At 40.1% G+C, this 14698-nt stretch overlaps 1 protein-coding gene across 1 annotated transcript; it reads right to left on the reverse strand.

Moving 5' to 3' along the window:
- Window positions 1–2264: 2264 nt before the first annotated feature.
- Window positions 2265–2915, reverse strand: LOC149203021 (uncharacterized). The gene has a single exon (XM_089401751.1). It carries the CDS (start codon window positions 2913–2915, stop codon window positions 2265–2267), a length of 651 nt encoding a protein of 216 aa, XP_089257877.1.
- Between the last annotated feature and the right edge of the window lie 11783 nt (window positions 2916–14698).

Consider the following 14698-nt stretch of genomic DNA (forward strand, 5'->3'; position numbering starts at 1 on the left):
CGGAAAGAGTCGATAGTGCGGACACAACCAACCTCCCTAGGAGCCTAAGACTCTCTAGTGACAAACAAGACAAACAAGAGCAATCCTTCTCTAAACATGCATTCACTATATAAGAAATCAAGTGTTTAGATCCTACCTGTAATCCCACGCTGTTGTAGCAGTCCAGCTCCGCTGATCCGGATGAGCTCCTCCTTCACTTTGAAACCTGCATCCACTAACAATCAAACGATTAAATAGCACTTGATAATCTCATAGAATAAAACATATTTAACACATAGACCAAGGAGTACATGAAACAACTCATAAATAACAAGTTATTGAGAAGAATGGACTCATTTGCATTAATAGGAAACAAAAGGAACAATTACAACCTGAGCCTTGGTGTTGTGCAAGTCCCTCCCAGGGTCCATCAAGAGTTCTCCTTTACTTTGACAAAGCTCACCCACTTCCAAATAGAACAAGCAAAGATGGCAATCTCTCCTCACAAGCTTCTAAATGGGAGTCCTAATTCCAGCAGCATCTACCCTTAGAAATGTATAGCTTCCAACCTCCCCTCCTTCTGGCCCAATGCCTATATTTATAGTGCTCAAGAGGAAGTTAATCAGGTCCACCATCAATGGGATAATCCCCTCTTTGGATGGGATAGCTCCCTCATTGATGGGATAAGTTCCTCTTTGGTAGGGGTACATGAACCATCTGGAGGCGCTCAATACACGTCGAACAACCTTCTAGAATGCTCTAGAAATGACCACAAGTAACTTTTTAAAGATGAAACTTGCGCATTTTGACCTTTACAGGGGGACGCACCTGCCCCTTTACATACAGAGCGTACAAGGACGCAACTTTTGTGAACATTGGGTGCGTACCCGCAGGTAAGGTTGAGAGAACCTGCGTACACAGAGATAAATACATTTATAAAGACTTTCTCTCTTTTTGGAGTTTGACATGGAGAGCAGAGGCATAATACTTGCCCAGGAGGATAGCATGACTGTTGATAGAGCCATACTAACTGTAAATAGCCATGGTGACATTTTTTAGTGTAACAGAGTATGGAAGAAGAAGAGCTGGGACTTGGAGGCATTGATGGATGTTCCTAAGGCTTCTGAGAAGAGATTGAGCAGGGCTTTGAATGCAGAGGCCTCTTAAGCTAACGGGTGATCGAAGAGCATAGTGTCGTCGACAAACTGTTGATGGGAGATAGGGGGGAGACCATGAAGGGAAATGCCCTTTAGAGAATGGGAGGAGATGGCAGAATGAAGGAGGCGACTAAAGCCCTCAGCCATGAGAACAAAGAGGAAAGGGGACAGGGGGTCACCTTGTCGAATGCCACGGGAAGGTCGAAAGGGAGCAGAAGGAGAGCCATTGAGCAGGATGGAGAAACTAGGTGAAGAGATGAGGTTCATGATCCACCGATTCCAAGTAGCGCTGAAGCCAAATGCCAATAACATCTTATGGATATAATTCCAGCTAAGTTTATCAAAAGCCTTGGAAATATCTAGCTTAAGAATCATACCTGGCTTTTTTAATAGCTTGAGAGAGTGGATCACTTCATTTGAGAGAATGATGCCATCCATTATCTGGCGCCCTTCGACATATCCAGTCTGCTCTGGCGAAATGAGAAGAGTGAGAAGAGGTTTGAGCCTGTTTGCTAAGACTTTTGATATGAGCTTGTAAATGATGTTACAAAGTGCTATGGGCCTGTATTTGTCAGGTGTGTTGGGTTCATCCACTTTAGGAATTAGCGCTATGAAGGTAGAATTTAGGGAAGGAAGGATCCAGTGCATCGATCTTGATTCCTCCACTATCTCCCAGACCTCTGTGTTAATTAGCTCCCAAAACGCATGAAAGAAGTTGGTTGTAAAGCCATCAGGTCCAGGCGCTTTTCCATCCTTAAGTTGAGCCATGGCATCCTCCACTTCCTGTTTGGAGATGGGCTGGAGCAACATTTTGTTGTGGTCCTCCGTAACAAGTTTAGGAATATGCTGCGTGAGTGATCGAATGGCTTGATCCCTGCATCCCGGCGGCTCCCGAAGAATATCCTGAAAGTACTCTTTGAATTCCTGTTCCACTTCTTCATGCACCTCTAATCTCTCCCCTTGTCGATTATTTATGAAGGCGATGTTATTGTGCATTCTCCTTTGAATAGTAGATCTATGAAAGAATTTTGTATTTTTCTCCCCTTCCTTTAGCCAATTGATTCTGGATTTTTGTCACCACAGAACTTCTTCTTGCTGCCTTCGTGCTTCGATCTTGGTTAAGAGGGTCTACTCCTGTTGCGCATATTCATCTGTTCTTCCCTCCAAGATAATTCTCTGTTGTAATGAGTTCATCTGCTGCTCCAGCTCTTTCTGATTTTCAAAGATGTTACCAAACTGAGTCCGATTCCATGATTTGAGAGCTTGTTTGAGATGTTTTAGTTTTTGTTGGAGCTGGAACATCTTGGCTCCTGCAGGGGGATTGAAAGACTTCCAAGCCTCGTTAACTACTTCTTTGAATTTGGGATGAGAGAACCAAAAGGCCTCAAAGCGGAAAGGTCTATTGCACTTTGTGCCCGGACGCGACCACTGAAGCATAATGGGCCAATGGTCAGAGCCCACTTGAGGCATAATGGAAGCATGAAAGTCCCCACCCAGGTGTATGGCATTATCTAATATAAGGAAGCGGTCCAGCCTGGAAGCTATATGCTGTGGTCCCCTTCTTTTATTGGTCCAGGTATACATACCATTGGAAGTCTGAAGATCCATTAACTGATTACTGTTAATGAAGTCTTTGAAGCCTGTGCTGTCAGCTTCTAGCTTCGATCTACCTCTGGATTTTTCCTCCAAAGCCGTGATTATATTGAAGTCACCGCCACCAATCCAAAGGGGAAATCGCCTATCTGAATTGAGAGCTGTGAGTGTGTCCAGTAGATCCATCTTTTGTTGTAAGTCTTGTGGAAAATATACATTAGAGAGATGGCCATGGATATTGGTCCCAATTAGATGAAAGGTTGATTGAATGAAGAAGTGTGAGGCATGAAAGTCTTGAAGGGAGAGTACCTGCGGGTTCCACAAGATTGCCAGCCCTCCAAAAGCGCCAGAAGCATCCACTGAGACTGAGCGGCATCCTGACCAAACCTTCTTTAGAATCCTTTCCAATACAGTGTTATTTCCCTTTGTCTCTTGAAGGAAGACAATTGAGGGCTTTTCTTGCTGGATCATATTTTTTAACATTCTGTGTTTTGTGGGGCTGTTAAACCCTCTCACATTCCATGAGATGAGCTTCATGAGGAACCATGGGGGAGAGATTTGAAGAACCTGGTCAGCTTGGGGAATCTAGCAGAATCCACCAGCATTTCTCCGATGATAATTGTCCTTTGCAAATCTGTCTTGTGTCCTCTTTTCTTCGTGTCTTTAAAGATTTTATTTCCATCCCAAGGGCTACCAGCCTGAATGCCTAGACATTTATTGTGTTGTGCTCTTTCCAGAACTACTTCAAGCCTTTCTATTTCTCGGGGGGGTATTGTATTAAATTATTTTTGTTTGCACGCTGTTTCCAGTTTGAGAATATCTAGTACTTCCAGATCTACGCTCTCTGGTTCCTCATCCATGTGGATCGGGGTATTCTGATCTTCCTCATTTATCTGTTGGTGAATGCTGAGAGCTAGAGCTGCATCGATTTCCATAGTGGAAGATTTCTGGGCAGTCTCTGGATCTATTTTCTCAGAGGAGGTAGAGGCGGGAAAGCTGGTAAGAGTTGAGGCGGATTTCAGAACTGCAGATTGAAGGGGCTGGGGGGGTGAGGAAGGAGAGGGATCTGCAAGAGGGATTTCAGGGTGATCCTCCGTAGTATTTTGAGAGGTCAGAATTTCAAATCTATTATGGGTTTCAGGATTTTTGGAGGTACCAGGAGCTACCAGATTTTTCTTAGCATGCCTTTTGCAACTAGGGACCTTTATAAAACCCTTAGAGTCTTTTCATGTCTCATTAACTGGGGCTTTGGATTTAAGATTCAGAGGGAAATCCCTGAAGAGATGGCCATGTTCGTGGCATTTTCTACAACGAAAAGGTACATGCTCGTAGTCTATTGTTTGGATCCATTCATAGTCGTCATGAAATAGACTTACCGAGTCCGTGAGTGCTTTAGTCAGATGCATGTGAACACAGATCCTGGCATAGGAGGTGTATCTCCAAGTTTTGGTTTCCTCGGCAGCTTTGATGAATACCCCCAGGCTGTTGCCTATGTCCTTTAAGGTCTCCTCGTTCTAGTATTCCAGTGGCAGAGAATACATGCGTATCCATACTAGAGCCCAACTGAAATCTTCCTTGTCTGGGTTGAACCTTTCTTTCCAGTCACAAAGGTACAGGCTTGAAGAGTTGAAAAATACGGGCCTCCCTCGAAGATGCGAGTTTTGTCTTCCAAGCAGTTGAAAGTGGCGGTAAAGAAGCCTTTGGGGCCAAGCTGCAGAGTAACTTGTCCTTTAAGCTTCCATTTGGAAGCTATCCAGCCATGCAAGGCCTTTTCAGTAGGCTAGAATCCGAGGACCTTGCCTATGAGTGCATGATCCCTCATATATTGGATTTCGCTGTTGATTCTATGACTAGGGAGATCTACTTTGATTCTTTCTGCAGTCTTCAGAATGCATGTTGCAGAAGACGCCTTTGGTTGTGACGTTGAGGTCTTTTGATCATTGCCTATATCATTTGCGGTCGTAGACCTGCAACAGGGTCCCCAATAGCATTGGTGGCAGGCTCAGTGTCCTGGTTGGTCCGAGGGAGGGCGCCTGGATTGATCAGAGGGTCTGCGCGTTCTGTCTTGTCAGAAGAGAGACCGGTGGATGAAGGGGGGGATGAGCCCGCCCCTCCAAAGGGCGAATCCATGGTGGAGAACTCAGTAGGAGTACTGAGTTAGGATCGCCAATAGCACAAAGTAGAAAGTGAAAGGGTTAACGCTCGAGCCCTAGCGCGAGTTGCAAACCGGAGCTTGCATTTTCTATCATTCAACACTATTACATTGTCACTTTACATTTAAAATTTTTCATTTTTCATCATTAAAGTTATTCACAATATTTATCATCTCAACAAATTGAGGTAACTAAGAAAATTTAAAATTAAAATGACTAGATTAATCTGAAACATATTTAGCATATTTAATATTATATGATTTTAAATATTATTGATAAAATCAATCATTTGCTCATTAGATTTTATTTGGTCACACACGACTGAAACCAGCCTAGATCCATCTTAACACTGGATCGATCAAGCGCCAAAAGCGATCAAATCTCTCGAGGTGCAAACCTTTCCTCAAGTTTTGCACTCAAAAAATAAGTTTTCACCTCATGAAATTTGATCCCTCTCGACGCTTGATAAATCCAGAGTTAAGGTGGATCTAGGTTGATTTAATATTATAAATTTATATTATATAATATTATAAATTTAGTTATAAAATAGTAATAGATTGTTAAGAAATTTAATAAGGAGGATAAGAATAAGTTTTTAATAAAATAGTTATTCATATATTATATATTATTAAATAATAATAAAGTTTAATACGCTATAATTATTATATAATTATTACAAATAGTTGTTATATAATTAGGAAGGATAAGAGAGGTTGAGAGAAGGCTTCAAAATATTCTAAAATGGGGGGAATTATTTAATATAATAAATTTAGTTATAAATTAACAAATAGGATAACGAGTAATGTGTCGCTAACAATCCTCCATACATTAATAAGAGGGTTAAGAATAAGTTATACATATTAATAAAAATGATTGTTAGGAGTTTATAAATAGTATTAAATACTAATAAGGTTTAGATCTAAAATATTATATAATATAGTGTATAATGTAAAGAGAGGTTAAGAGTAGGATTCAAAATCTTATAAGTTAATGAAGTTATTGTTAGCTCACGAATTTAGTTTAATTAAGTTAAAGATAGGCTAAAAAATGAATCAATATAAAGATAAAGAATAATAAATGATTCATTTATTATCCAAACACCATGTATTTATTGAGGTTTCCAAAGTCATTGCTAGAGTTGATCATTTCCACAATACGAAGTTTAGGGAGGCTATCGAGATTGAGAGACATACTAGAAATCTCAACAGAGATGATCATTGGAAATTGAGTAAAAGTTAGATTCCAACCCTCTCTGTCATGCCCCTACACTAGCAGTAATCTTCCAACTGCACTATAGCGAGGTGCGGCACCACCGACCACTTTCGTTTCACCAATACTTATGATCGTGGACTACGCCTAACATTCATACTTAGTTTATTTTTCGTTACCAAGTATTAGTTTATCCTTTATACACGATGAAACCATGAACATTCATCATAAACAACAATAACATGAACAATTGCACAACAGTATAAAGGGAGGGGCAACTCCCCGATGTGAGTCTGCCCGAATCAATATATATATAATCTTTAATTTTCACAACATAAGTTAAATCTTGGAGGAAACCCAAAATTTACACTTAGCCAAATATTCATAACTTCAGCGAAATCGGTTGCCCAGCCCTGTCGGCATCTCTGAATGGTCGTCGCACATTCTGCCCAACTCTTCATTCACTGGTTGCATGTCTTCATCCGGCTCGCTCACCGTTCGTTCAGCAAAAGCCCAAACTGTGTCACCCTGCTTGACATTATCGTTAAGCCCAACCGTTCCTTCGTTCGGCGGGCGCACACGCACCCGTGTCACCACTCGCCCGAACTTTCATTCACAGTTTTGACCTCCCTTCATTTAGTGGGCCGCACGTAGTACCGCCTACACAAAATCCCATTCACGACTTCGGATTCAACCACCCTTTATTCGGCTAATGCCCTCACCGTGTCCTCCTACACGAACTATCAACCTATCGTTCAGCCCTACACGGACACCCTACCTGGGTCACCCGTCGTTCAGCCCTGCATGAATGCCCTGAACGGTTCGCCCGTCATTCAGCTTTACAGGGACGCCTTACCCGGGTCGCCCATCGTTCATCCTTGCACGAACGCCCTGAACGGTCCACCCGTCGTTCAACTCTACACGAATGCCCTGAACAGTTCACTCGTCGTACGGGCACATCCCTGCTCCTTCGCACTTCTTTGCACTTCACTTAGCTCATGCAAGTGCTCTGTGTCCAAGTGTTGGTTGAATCGATCGAATGTTGCTCCATCTCTCCAACTCGTCCTTCTATTTATACGCTCGCTCGCCCATGCGTTCAAGCGCCCAACCGACCTGCCCAACATCACACAATCGTTGGCTCATCAAGTTTTCAACACGTCAACCCACCCAATATGTGGGTGACTGCCCTGCCAATACGTCGGCCCATCACCAACTCGCTCGTCGGCTTGCCCGTTGGTTCGCCTGGGACCGCCCACCTGTGTGGTGGTTTTCCCATCGGCTCACTCGCTCATCGGGTCACCCGGGACCACCCACATGATATAAACACATATCTCCACCAAAACACATCGTACTTTCTCCGTTTCAACTCGTGTGACCTGCGGCTTGGCTCGCTCATCCGTGCCCTCGCCCATTCGCCAACCGTATCTTGTGGGTATTACATTCTCCCCCACTTGAAATCATTGTCGTCCTCGACAATCTCTCATCTCGGCAACCATTCGTCACCAAGATATCCATACCAAGGCATATACTCCATCGGTATGTCATACATCGGAATGTCTCCTCAATCCATGATCATCAACCACATCCGTCGCAGTTTTCACATGTTGCTCCCATCGTGGAAGGATGGTCCCTCCATCTCAAGCTACATGCTCCCTGCAACATATCGCGTCGACCTCATCATGTATCGTCATCGTGTGAACTACTGCCATGATACTCCAACATAATGCTAACACATCTCTGTACACTACTAGTCCCCATGAATCGAACTAGTTGGGTGATCAGTCCAGCTGTCATGCTCAACTCATGAGAATGCACATCCTCATGCCATCATTAGTCATTTCTCTGAACATCCTGTCACATCATCAACTCGATCAAGAATCCATCTCCTTATAAGTAAGCCATGCCCAGGTCCATGAAGTAGTCTCCATCTCGTCCGCAACATGCTGTCCATGATGTTTGGTATCAATGTGCTGCATGAAATCAACCACATCTATCCAACATCATCATCCATCTGCAAAACATCCATCTCCCCAAAGTGAAGAGGTCCTCTCATCAACCCCGACTCTTGATGTGCCACATCTAGGTCCATGAAGCAACCTTCATCATCTCTGCAATGTGCCATCCCTCAAGTCTGCCATAGAAATAAGTATAGACCTGTCTCATCTCCCATGTGTTGCCCATGATCATAGATCAATCAGCTCCCATGTGTCAAAAGTGGTTAAGTCTCGGCTCAACCCATGCCCAAGTGTTGTCACCAAGGCATCATCATCACTGTAACTCCATCACTAAAAAAGTGTCGCATATTGATCCTCCTCATCAAGTCACTCTTCCAAGCACACCCATACATGTACTCAAAAGTATGCACCCATCCTGCATCAAAGTCCCTTACCTCAGCTCCTCAATCAATCAGATCCTCTAAGTCCACCATATATGAAGTCCTCAAAAGTCACAACCTCATGTCATCATGAGCTCCATGAGTCATCTCCAACCAACATCCCAGCAAGCATACAAGTCTCGGCCCAAAGGTCTCTGCAAGATGCCTCAGCTCTCCATGTAATAGGAATGCTCCATAGTCTGCTCATAATTCCAACCAATTCCATGGCCTTGTTGTACTCAAGTGCACAACATATCCATCAGCTCATAAGTAATAAGTCTCCATGTCACACCAGCAAATCTACCTACACAACATCCCTGCCTTGACACTACTCCTTGGATGCCCATAAGTGACACCCCTACAAGTTCTCCTACATAATGCCCCTGCATAGACTGCCATGCTCCATGTCTCCAACCTGATGTCCATGACACAAGTTTCCCATGTTGTCCAACTAAATAGACCCATCACAACAATCGGCCATCCTCATCCAAGTCTGCAAATTTAGTCTAGTGAACTCGATCACCCAACCATATCATCATCACATGAGTCTCTTCCACAATGGCTCCCCCACTAAAGGTTCCACCAAGACTTGCTCTTGGTCTCGACCATGAGAAGTCCACCTAAGTATCATCATACTCAAGTGTGTGCCCTCCAATCTATCCATGAGCCATGCCGGGCACTTAGCCAATTCCTCCATGTGGCTAAAGCATGACCCAATCCTCTGCAATGCCATCATGTTCCTCCCTTGTCACGGGCCCTTGTACCTTCCACCATAAGGTCACAAACAACCCCAACAAGTCCTGCAACAGTCAACAATCCTTGCCTCTTCATACAAGGTCTCATCGTAGACATCCATGGTAAGAGACCCCCTTGCATCGGCAAACTGACTTTGCTCTTCCTTGCATACGGTCCATCTACCAAATACTCAACTGAAACACAAGTATCAATAATACTTACTTCATTATTAGGCTCCTCCATGTGAGTATCCTCATTCCCCCATGTCTGCAAATTGCACAATCCTAGTCCAACTTGATCAATCTCAAGTTCATCCTCCATTGTTGTCATATCTGCAACATCCTCATATTGGTCCTTGAGTTCTTCAAGTTCTTTTTGATCTTCAAACAACCTTCCCGAATCTTCATGTTCTTGGCCTTCATCGAAGCCCATTCAGAATTCCATCTACTCATCTGTTCCAACACTTTGTACCGGAAAGCTTCACCTGCATTATGGCTAGATTCACCTGCCATAGGTCCTTCCACCATCTCTGCCATCCACTTTCCTGCAACCCTGAATCACCCTGATATACCACCTGTCACCTGTAAAACTTGAACTCCCCTGCCAATTCTTCGACCTTCTTGTAGAATCAGCTCCTTGATTCAGTTCACCAGCTTTGATACCATCTGTCACAAAGTGACAATGGGATCATGCCCTTCTGCAAATCCCCTTTGCACTTCACCAGCTCTGATACCACTTGTCACGCCCCTACACTGGCGGTAATCTTCCAACCGCACTATAGCGAGGTGCAACACCACCGACCACTTTCTTTTCACCAGTACTTATGATCTTGGACTACGCCTAACATTTGTACTTGTTTATTTTTCGTTACCAAGTATTATTTTATCCTTTATACATGATGAAACCATGAACATTCATCATAAACATCAATAACATGAACAATTGCATAACAATATAAAGGGAGGGGCAACTCCCCGATGTGAGTCTTCCCGAATCACTATATATATATATATATATATATATATAATCTTCAATTTTCACAACATAAGTTAAATCTTGGAGGAAACCCCAAATTTACACTTAGCCAAATTTTCACAACTTCGGCAAACTTGGTTGCCCAGCCTCGTTGGCACCTCTGAATGGTCGCTGCACGTTCTGCCCAACTCTTCATTCACCCGTCGCACGTCTTCACCCAGCTCGCTCACCGTTCGTTCAGCAAACGCCCAAACTGTGTTACCCTGCTCGACATTATCGTTCAGCCCAACCATTCCTTCGTTCGGTGGGCGCACACGCACCCATGTCGCCACTCGCCCGAACTCTCGTTCACAGTTTCGACCTCCCTTCGTTCGGTGGGCCGCACATAGTACTGCCTACACAAACTCCCGTTCACGACCTCCAGTTCAACCACCCTTCATTTGGCTAACGCCCTCACCGTGTCATCCTGCACGAACTATCAACCTGTCATTCAACCCTGCATGGACACCCTACCTAGGTCGCTCGTCATTCAGCCCTGCACGAACGCCCTAAACGGTCTGCCTGTCGTTCAACTCTGCACAGACGCCTTACCCGGGTCACTCGTCGTTCAGCCCTACACAAACGCCCTGAATGGTTCGCCTGTCGTTCAGCTCTGCACGAACGCCATGAACGGTTTGCCCGTCGTGGGGGCACATCCACACGACCTGCTCCTTCACACTTCTTCGCACTTCACTTAGCTCATCTGAGTGATCTGCATCCAAGTGTTGGTTGAATTGATCGAATGATGCTCCATCTCTCCAACTCGTCTTTCTATTTATATGATCGCCCGCCCATGCATTCAAGCGCCCAGCCGACCTGCCCAACATCGCACAATTGTCAGCTCGTCAAGTTTTCAAAACTTTGACCCACCCGATATGTGGGTGACTGCCCTGCCAATACGTCGGCTCGTCACTAATTCGCCCGTCGGCCTGCCCATTGGTTCGCTCGGGACTGCCCACCTGTATGGTGGTTCGCCCGTCGGCTTACCTGTTTGTCAGGTCGCCTGGGACCACCCACACGATATAAACACATATCTCCACCAAAACACATCGCACTTTCTCCGTTTCCACTCGTGCGACCAGCGTCTTGGCTCGCTCGTCCACGCCCTCGCCCATCCGCTAACCGCAGCTCGTGGGCGGTGCACTCTCCTTATGATCCTCTTGTCTCTTTTCCCCTTTATATTTTTTTTCCCTCCTCCTTTTTTCTTTATATATTTTTATTCTATTATTATTTAACATAAATATAATAAATTTTCAAGCTCCTTGATTCTTTATATTAAAGTAAATTCCCTCCTCTCATCTTTTTTATATATTTATAACATTTATTATCCTTTATCTTTATATTGATTCATTTTTTACCCTATCTTTAACTTAATTAAAATAAATTAGTGAGCTAATAATTACTTCATTAACTTATAAGATTTTGAATCCTACTCTTAACCTCACTTTACATTATATGTTATAGTATATAATATTTTAGATCTAAACCTTATTAGTATTTAATACTATTTATAAACTCCTAACAACCGTTTTTATTAATATGCATAACTTATTCTTAACCCTCTTATTAATGTATGGAGGATTCTTCGTGATATATTACTCGTTCTCCTATTTGTTAATTTATAACTAAATTTATTGTATTAAATAATTCCCCCCATTTGAGAATATTTTCAAGCCTTCTCTCAACCTCTCTTAACCTTACTAATTATATAACAACTATTTTTAATACTTATAACTTATTAAACTTTATTATTATTTAATAATATATAATATCGGAATAACTATTTTATTAAAAAACTTATTCTTGTCCCCCTTATTAAATTTCTTAACAATCTATTACTATTTTATAACTAAATTTAGAATATTATATAATGTAACTTTATAATATTAAATAATCTATAACTAGATTTAAATATTATATAATTCCTTTCTAACTTTTTAGAATTTCTATTTTAATTGATCTCCAATGACTAGTTTTCACCGACTGACCTTGGCGCAATGATGCATCCCTACTATTTATTCATGAAGATTGTATGATTTTTTCACCTTGTCTTGAGGATGAACCACATTAGTTGGTTCGAAACGTTGACCAAATCCTAATGATGTGATTAATCTGAAAGACATTTATCTACAATATGAATCACAAAAATCTCAGATTTAAAATTAATATCCTAACAAAATGATGTTTTGTTCAAAGATAAGTTTGGGAAGTATTTAACAAAAATTTGAAATATAATCAAATTTTTGTGTATGATTGAAAAATGCTCCAAAGGACATTTCCCTATTTTGAATAGACTTATATTTTCAAAAAATTGATTAGATTTCTAGATTGATTAAAAGCCCAACTTCCTTTCTCTTTAGATTTCAACTAATGGAAGAAGTTTGCTACAAGTTTAAACAATGCCATGTTTCACTGCTACTTTCAAATTTAAAAAATAAGCAAATAAATATCTCTTATGATTGTAAAAAAAGTCATCATTCCTCATAATTAATATAAATATTTCAAAAGTGTACAAGTGTTTTTTATAGACTTTAGAACCTATGAATCATTTGAATGTGATGTACATTGAAGCTTTGAACCTACCACTTAAGCTAAAAATTATGCTCTCAAAAAATTAGATATAAGATCATGTGTCAGAATTAACTTAGAATCTAATGGGTCCATCAAATTTGAGCTTGAGTTGTAATTGGCAGGACTTTCGTAGAGTTAGGGAAAATGGATATCCCAAAAACGTTGTTAAAATGGGTTTTTGTTATTCTTATTTTCAAGGATTTTAAAATATGGTGGTTTTCCTACGAAACTTAACAATAAAAAATCATTACACTTGGTGAAAATGTGAAGTTGGGTTACACTTTTTGCCATTTTTTGAGAAAAAAATATCATTTTTAGAAGTTCTTCAACTTTTGGAAAGCCAAAGCAATTTTTTTTGTTTAGAATTTCATTTTACAATAAAAACACTTGTGAGATATTTTATTAATTTTCTATTACTTATTTTTTGGATTTTTTCTTTATTCACATTTGATATGTCAACTTAGCAATTGTTTCACCGTGTGTTCTTCAAAAATAAGTGATTCATAAAACCTCATTTTTTTTAGCACTAGTGTATTCTTTATTAACTTAGCGTTTTAAAAAAAAAAAATGTGTTGCAACAATCTAGATATACTCTACTTCGATATCATTATATGTATAAAACCAAGTGATGTACATCATAATTACTAGAATTTTTTGAATTGAACCAATATCAAAAAATTGCAGATTTTGAAGATGTTTAGCTGAGAGTCAAGTTTCTCAACATATTAGTTATAAACTAAAAATATAAAAACTACCAATTACAGAAGACGGACCAATTTAATGAACCATAAATTTTTCATATATATTTTATAGTGTATTTTGAAAGATATAATTTTTTTATTTCACTATATCATAATGACTTTTAAAAAAAATCCACACATTTTATTAGAAAATTAATTAAAATGAGCAAATTTCTATGAAATTCCATAAAATTTATATTTACTGAAAGTAGATTTAATTATGCAAATGTTAGTATTGGTTCCGAAAGTAAATTCACCAAATTTGATGGAGTTTAACAATTCCGAAGTTTGAAAAAGGTGATGAGAGTTGAGTTGTTGCAAAGTTCTAAGTTAGAGTAGTTTGCTGAACTAAATCCACATTTGGCCGAACTTGTGTTGGTCGTCAACACCCGTTAAAATAAATGGAAAAATAATTCAGCCGAATTAATTTAAAAGGTTGGCCCAAATTCTATCAATATTTTCCGATGGGCGCAAAAACGAAACGATGCGACCCTAAAAAAAACGTTTCGCCTGATTGATATAAATAAATGAAGCCGAAACATTATTTTCGCTCTCTTTCCTCATTTGGAGTGAACTTTTAAACTAAATTTTCTGGACTGCATTTTTAAAGGAAAATTTTTGGACTTAATTTTTAAAGTAAGTTTTTTGGGTTGAATTCTTAAAGTGAGATTTTTAAGTATAATTTTTGAAGTAAGTCTTTTGGGTTGAATTTTTAAAGTGAGTTTTTGGGCTTAATTTTTAAAATAAGTCTTTTGGGCTGAATTTTTAAAATGAAATTTTTATGTTGAATTTTTAAAGTCAGTTTTTTTTAAGTAATTTTTTTTTTGGCTGAATTTTAAAATGAGTTTTTTTATAGTAGTTTGAAATTGATTTTTTTGTGTTGGATTTTAAAAATCTACATAAATTGAATTATCATGGGAAATCAAAGAAATTACATGAAAAAATATGATTGAACAATAAACATTGAGGCTTTTAGAGAATACATGAGAAATTATTACAAAAGAAAGAAGGAAGAACACTTAAATATTGAAAAGGAAAATCAATCTCAACTAAAAGTTGAAGCAGGTATATAAATGTAAATAATATAAATGATAGTGTATTGCAAAATTTAATTTTTATTTGATGAACTAATTTGAAAAATATATTGCAATGTAAACAAAGAGAGATATTCAG

The sequence above is a fragment of the Pinus tabuliformis genome, chromosome 2_1, assembly GCF_031772625.1.
Source record: "Pinus tabuliformis cultivar Carrire ecotype Pingquan chromosome 2_1, CPIR1, whole genome shotgun sequence".
Taxonomy (NCBI): domain Eukaryota; kingdom Viridiplantae; phylum Streptophyta; class Pinopsida; order Pinales; family Pinaceae; genus Pinus; species Pinus tabuliformis.

What these genes read in the sequence shown, in the direction of transcription:
- LOC149203021 (XM_089401751.1), bottom strand. Translation starts at nt 2,915, where the DNA reads ATGGATCTACTGGACACACTCACAGCTCTCAATTCAGATAGGCGATTT.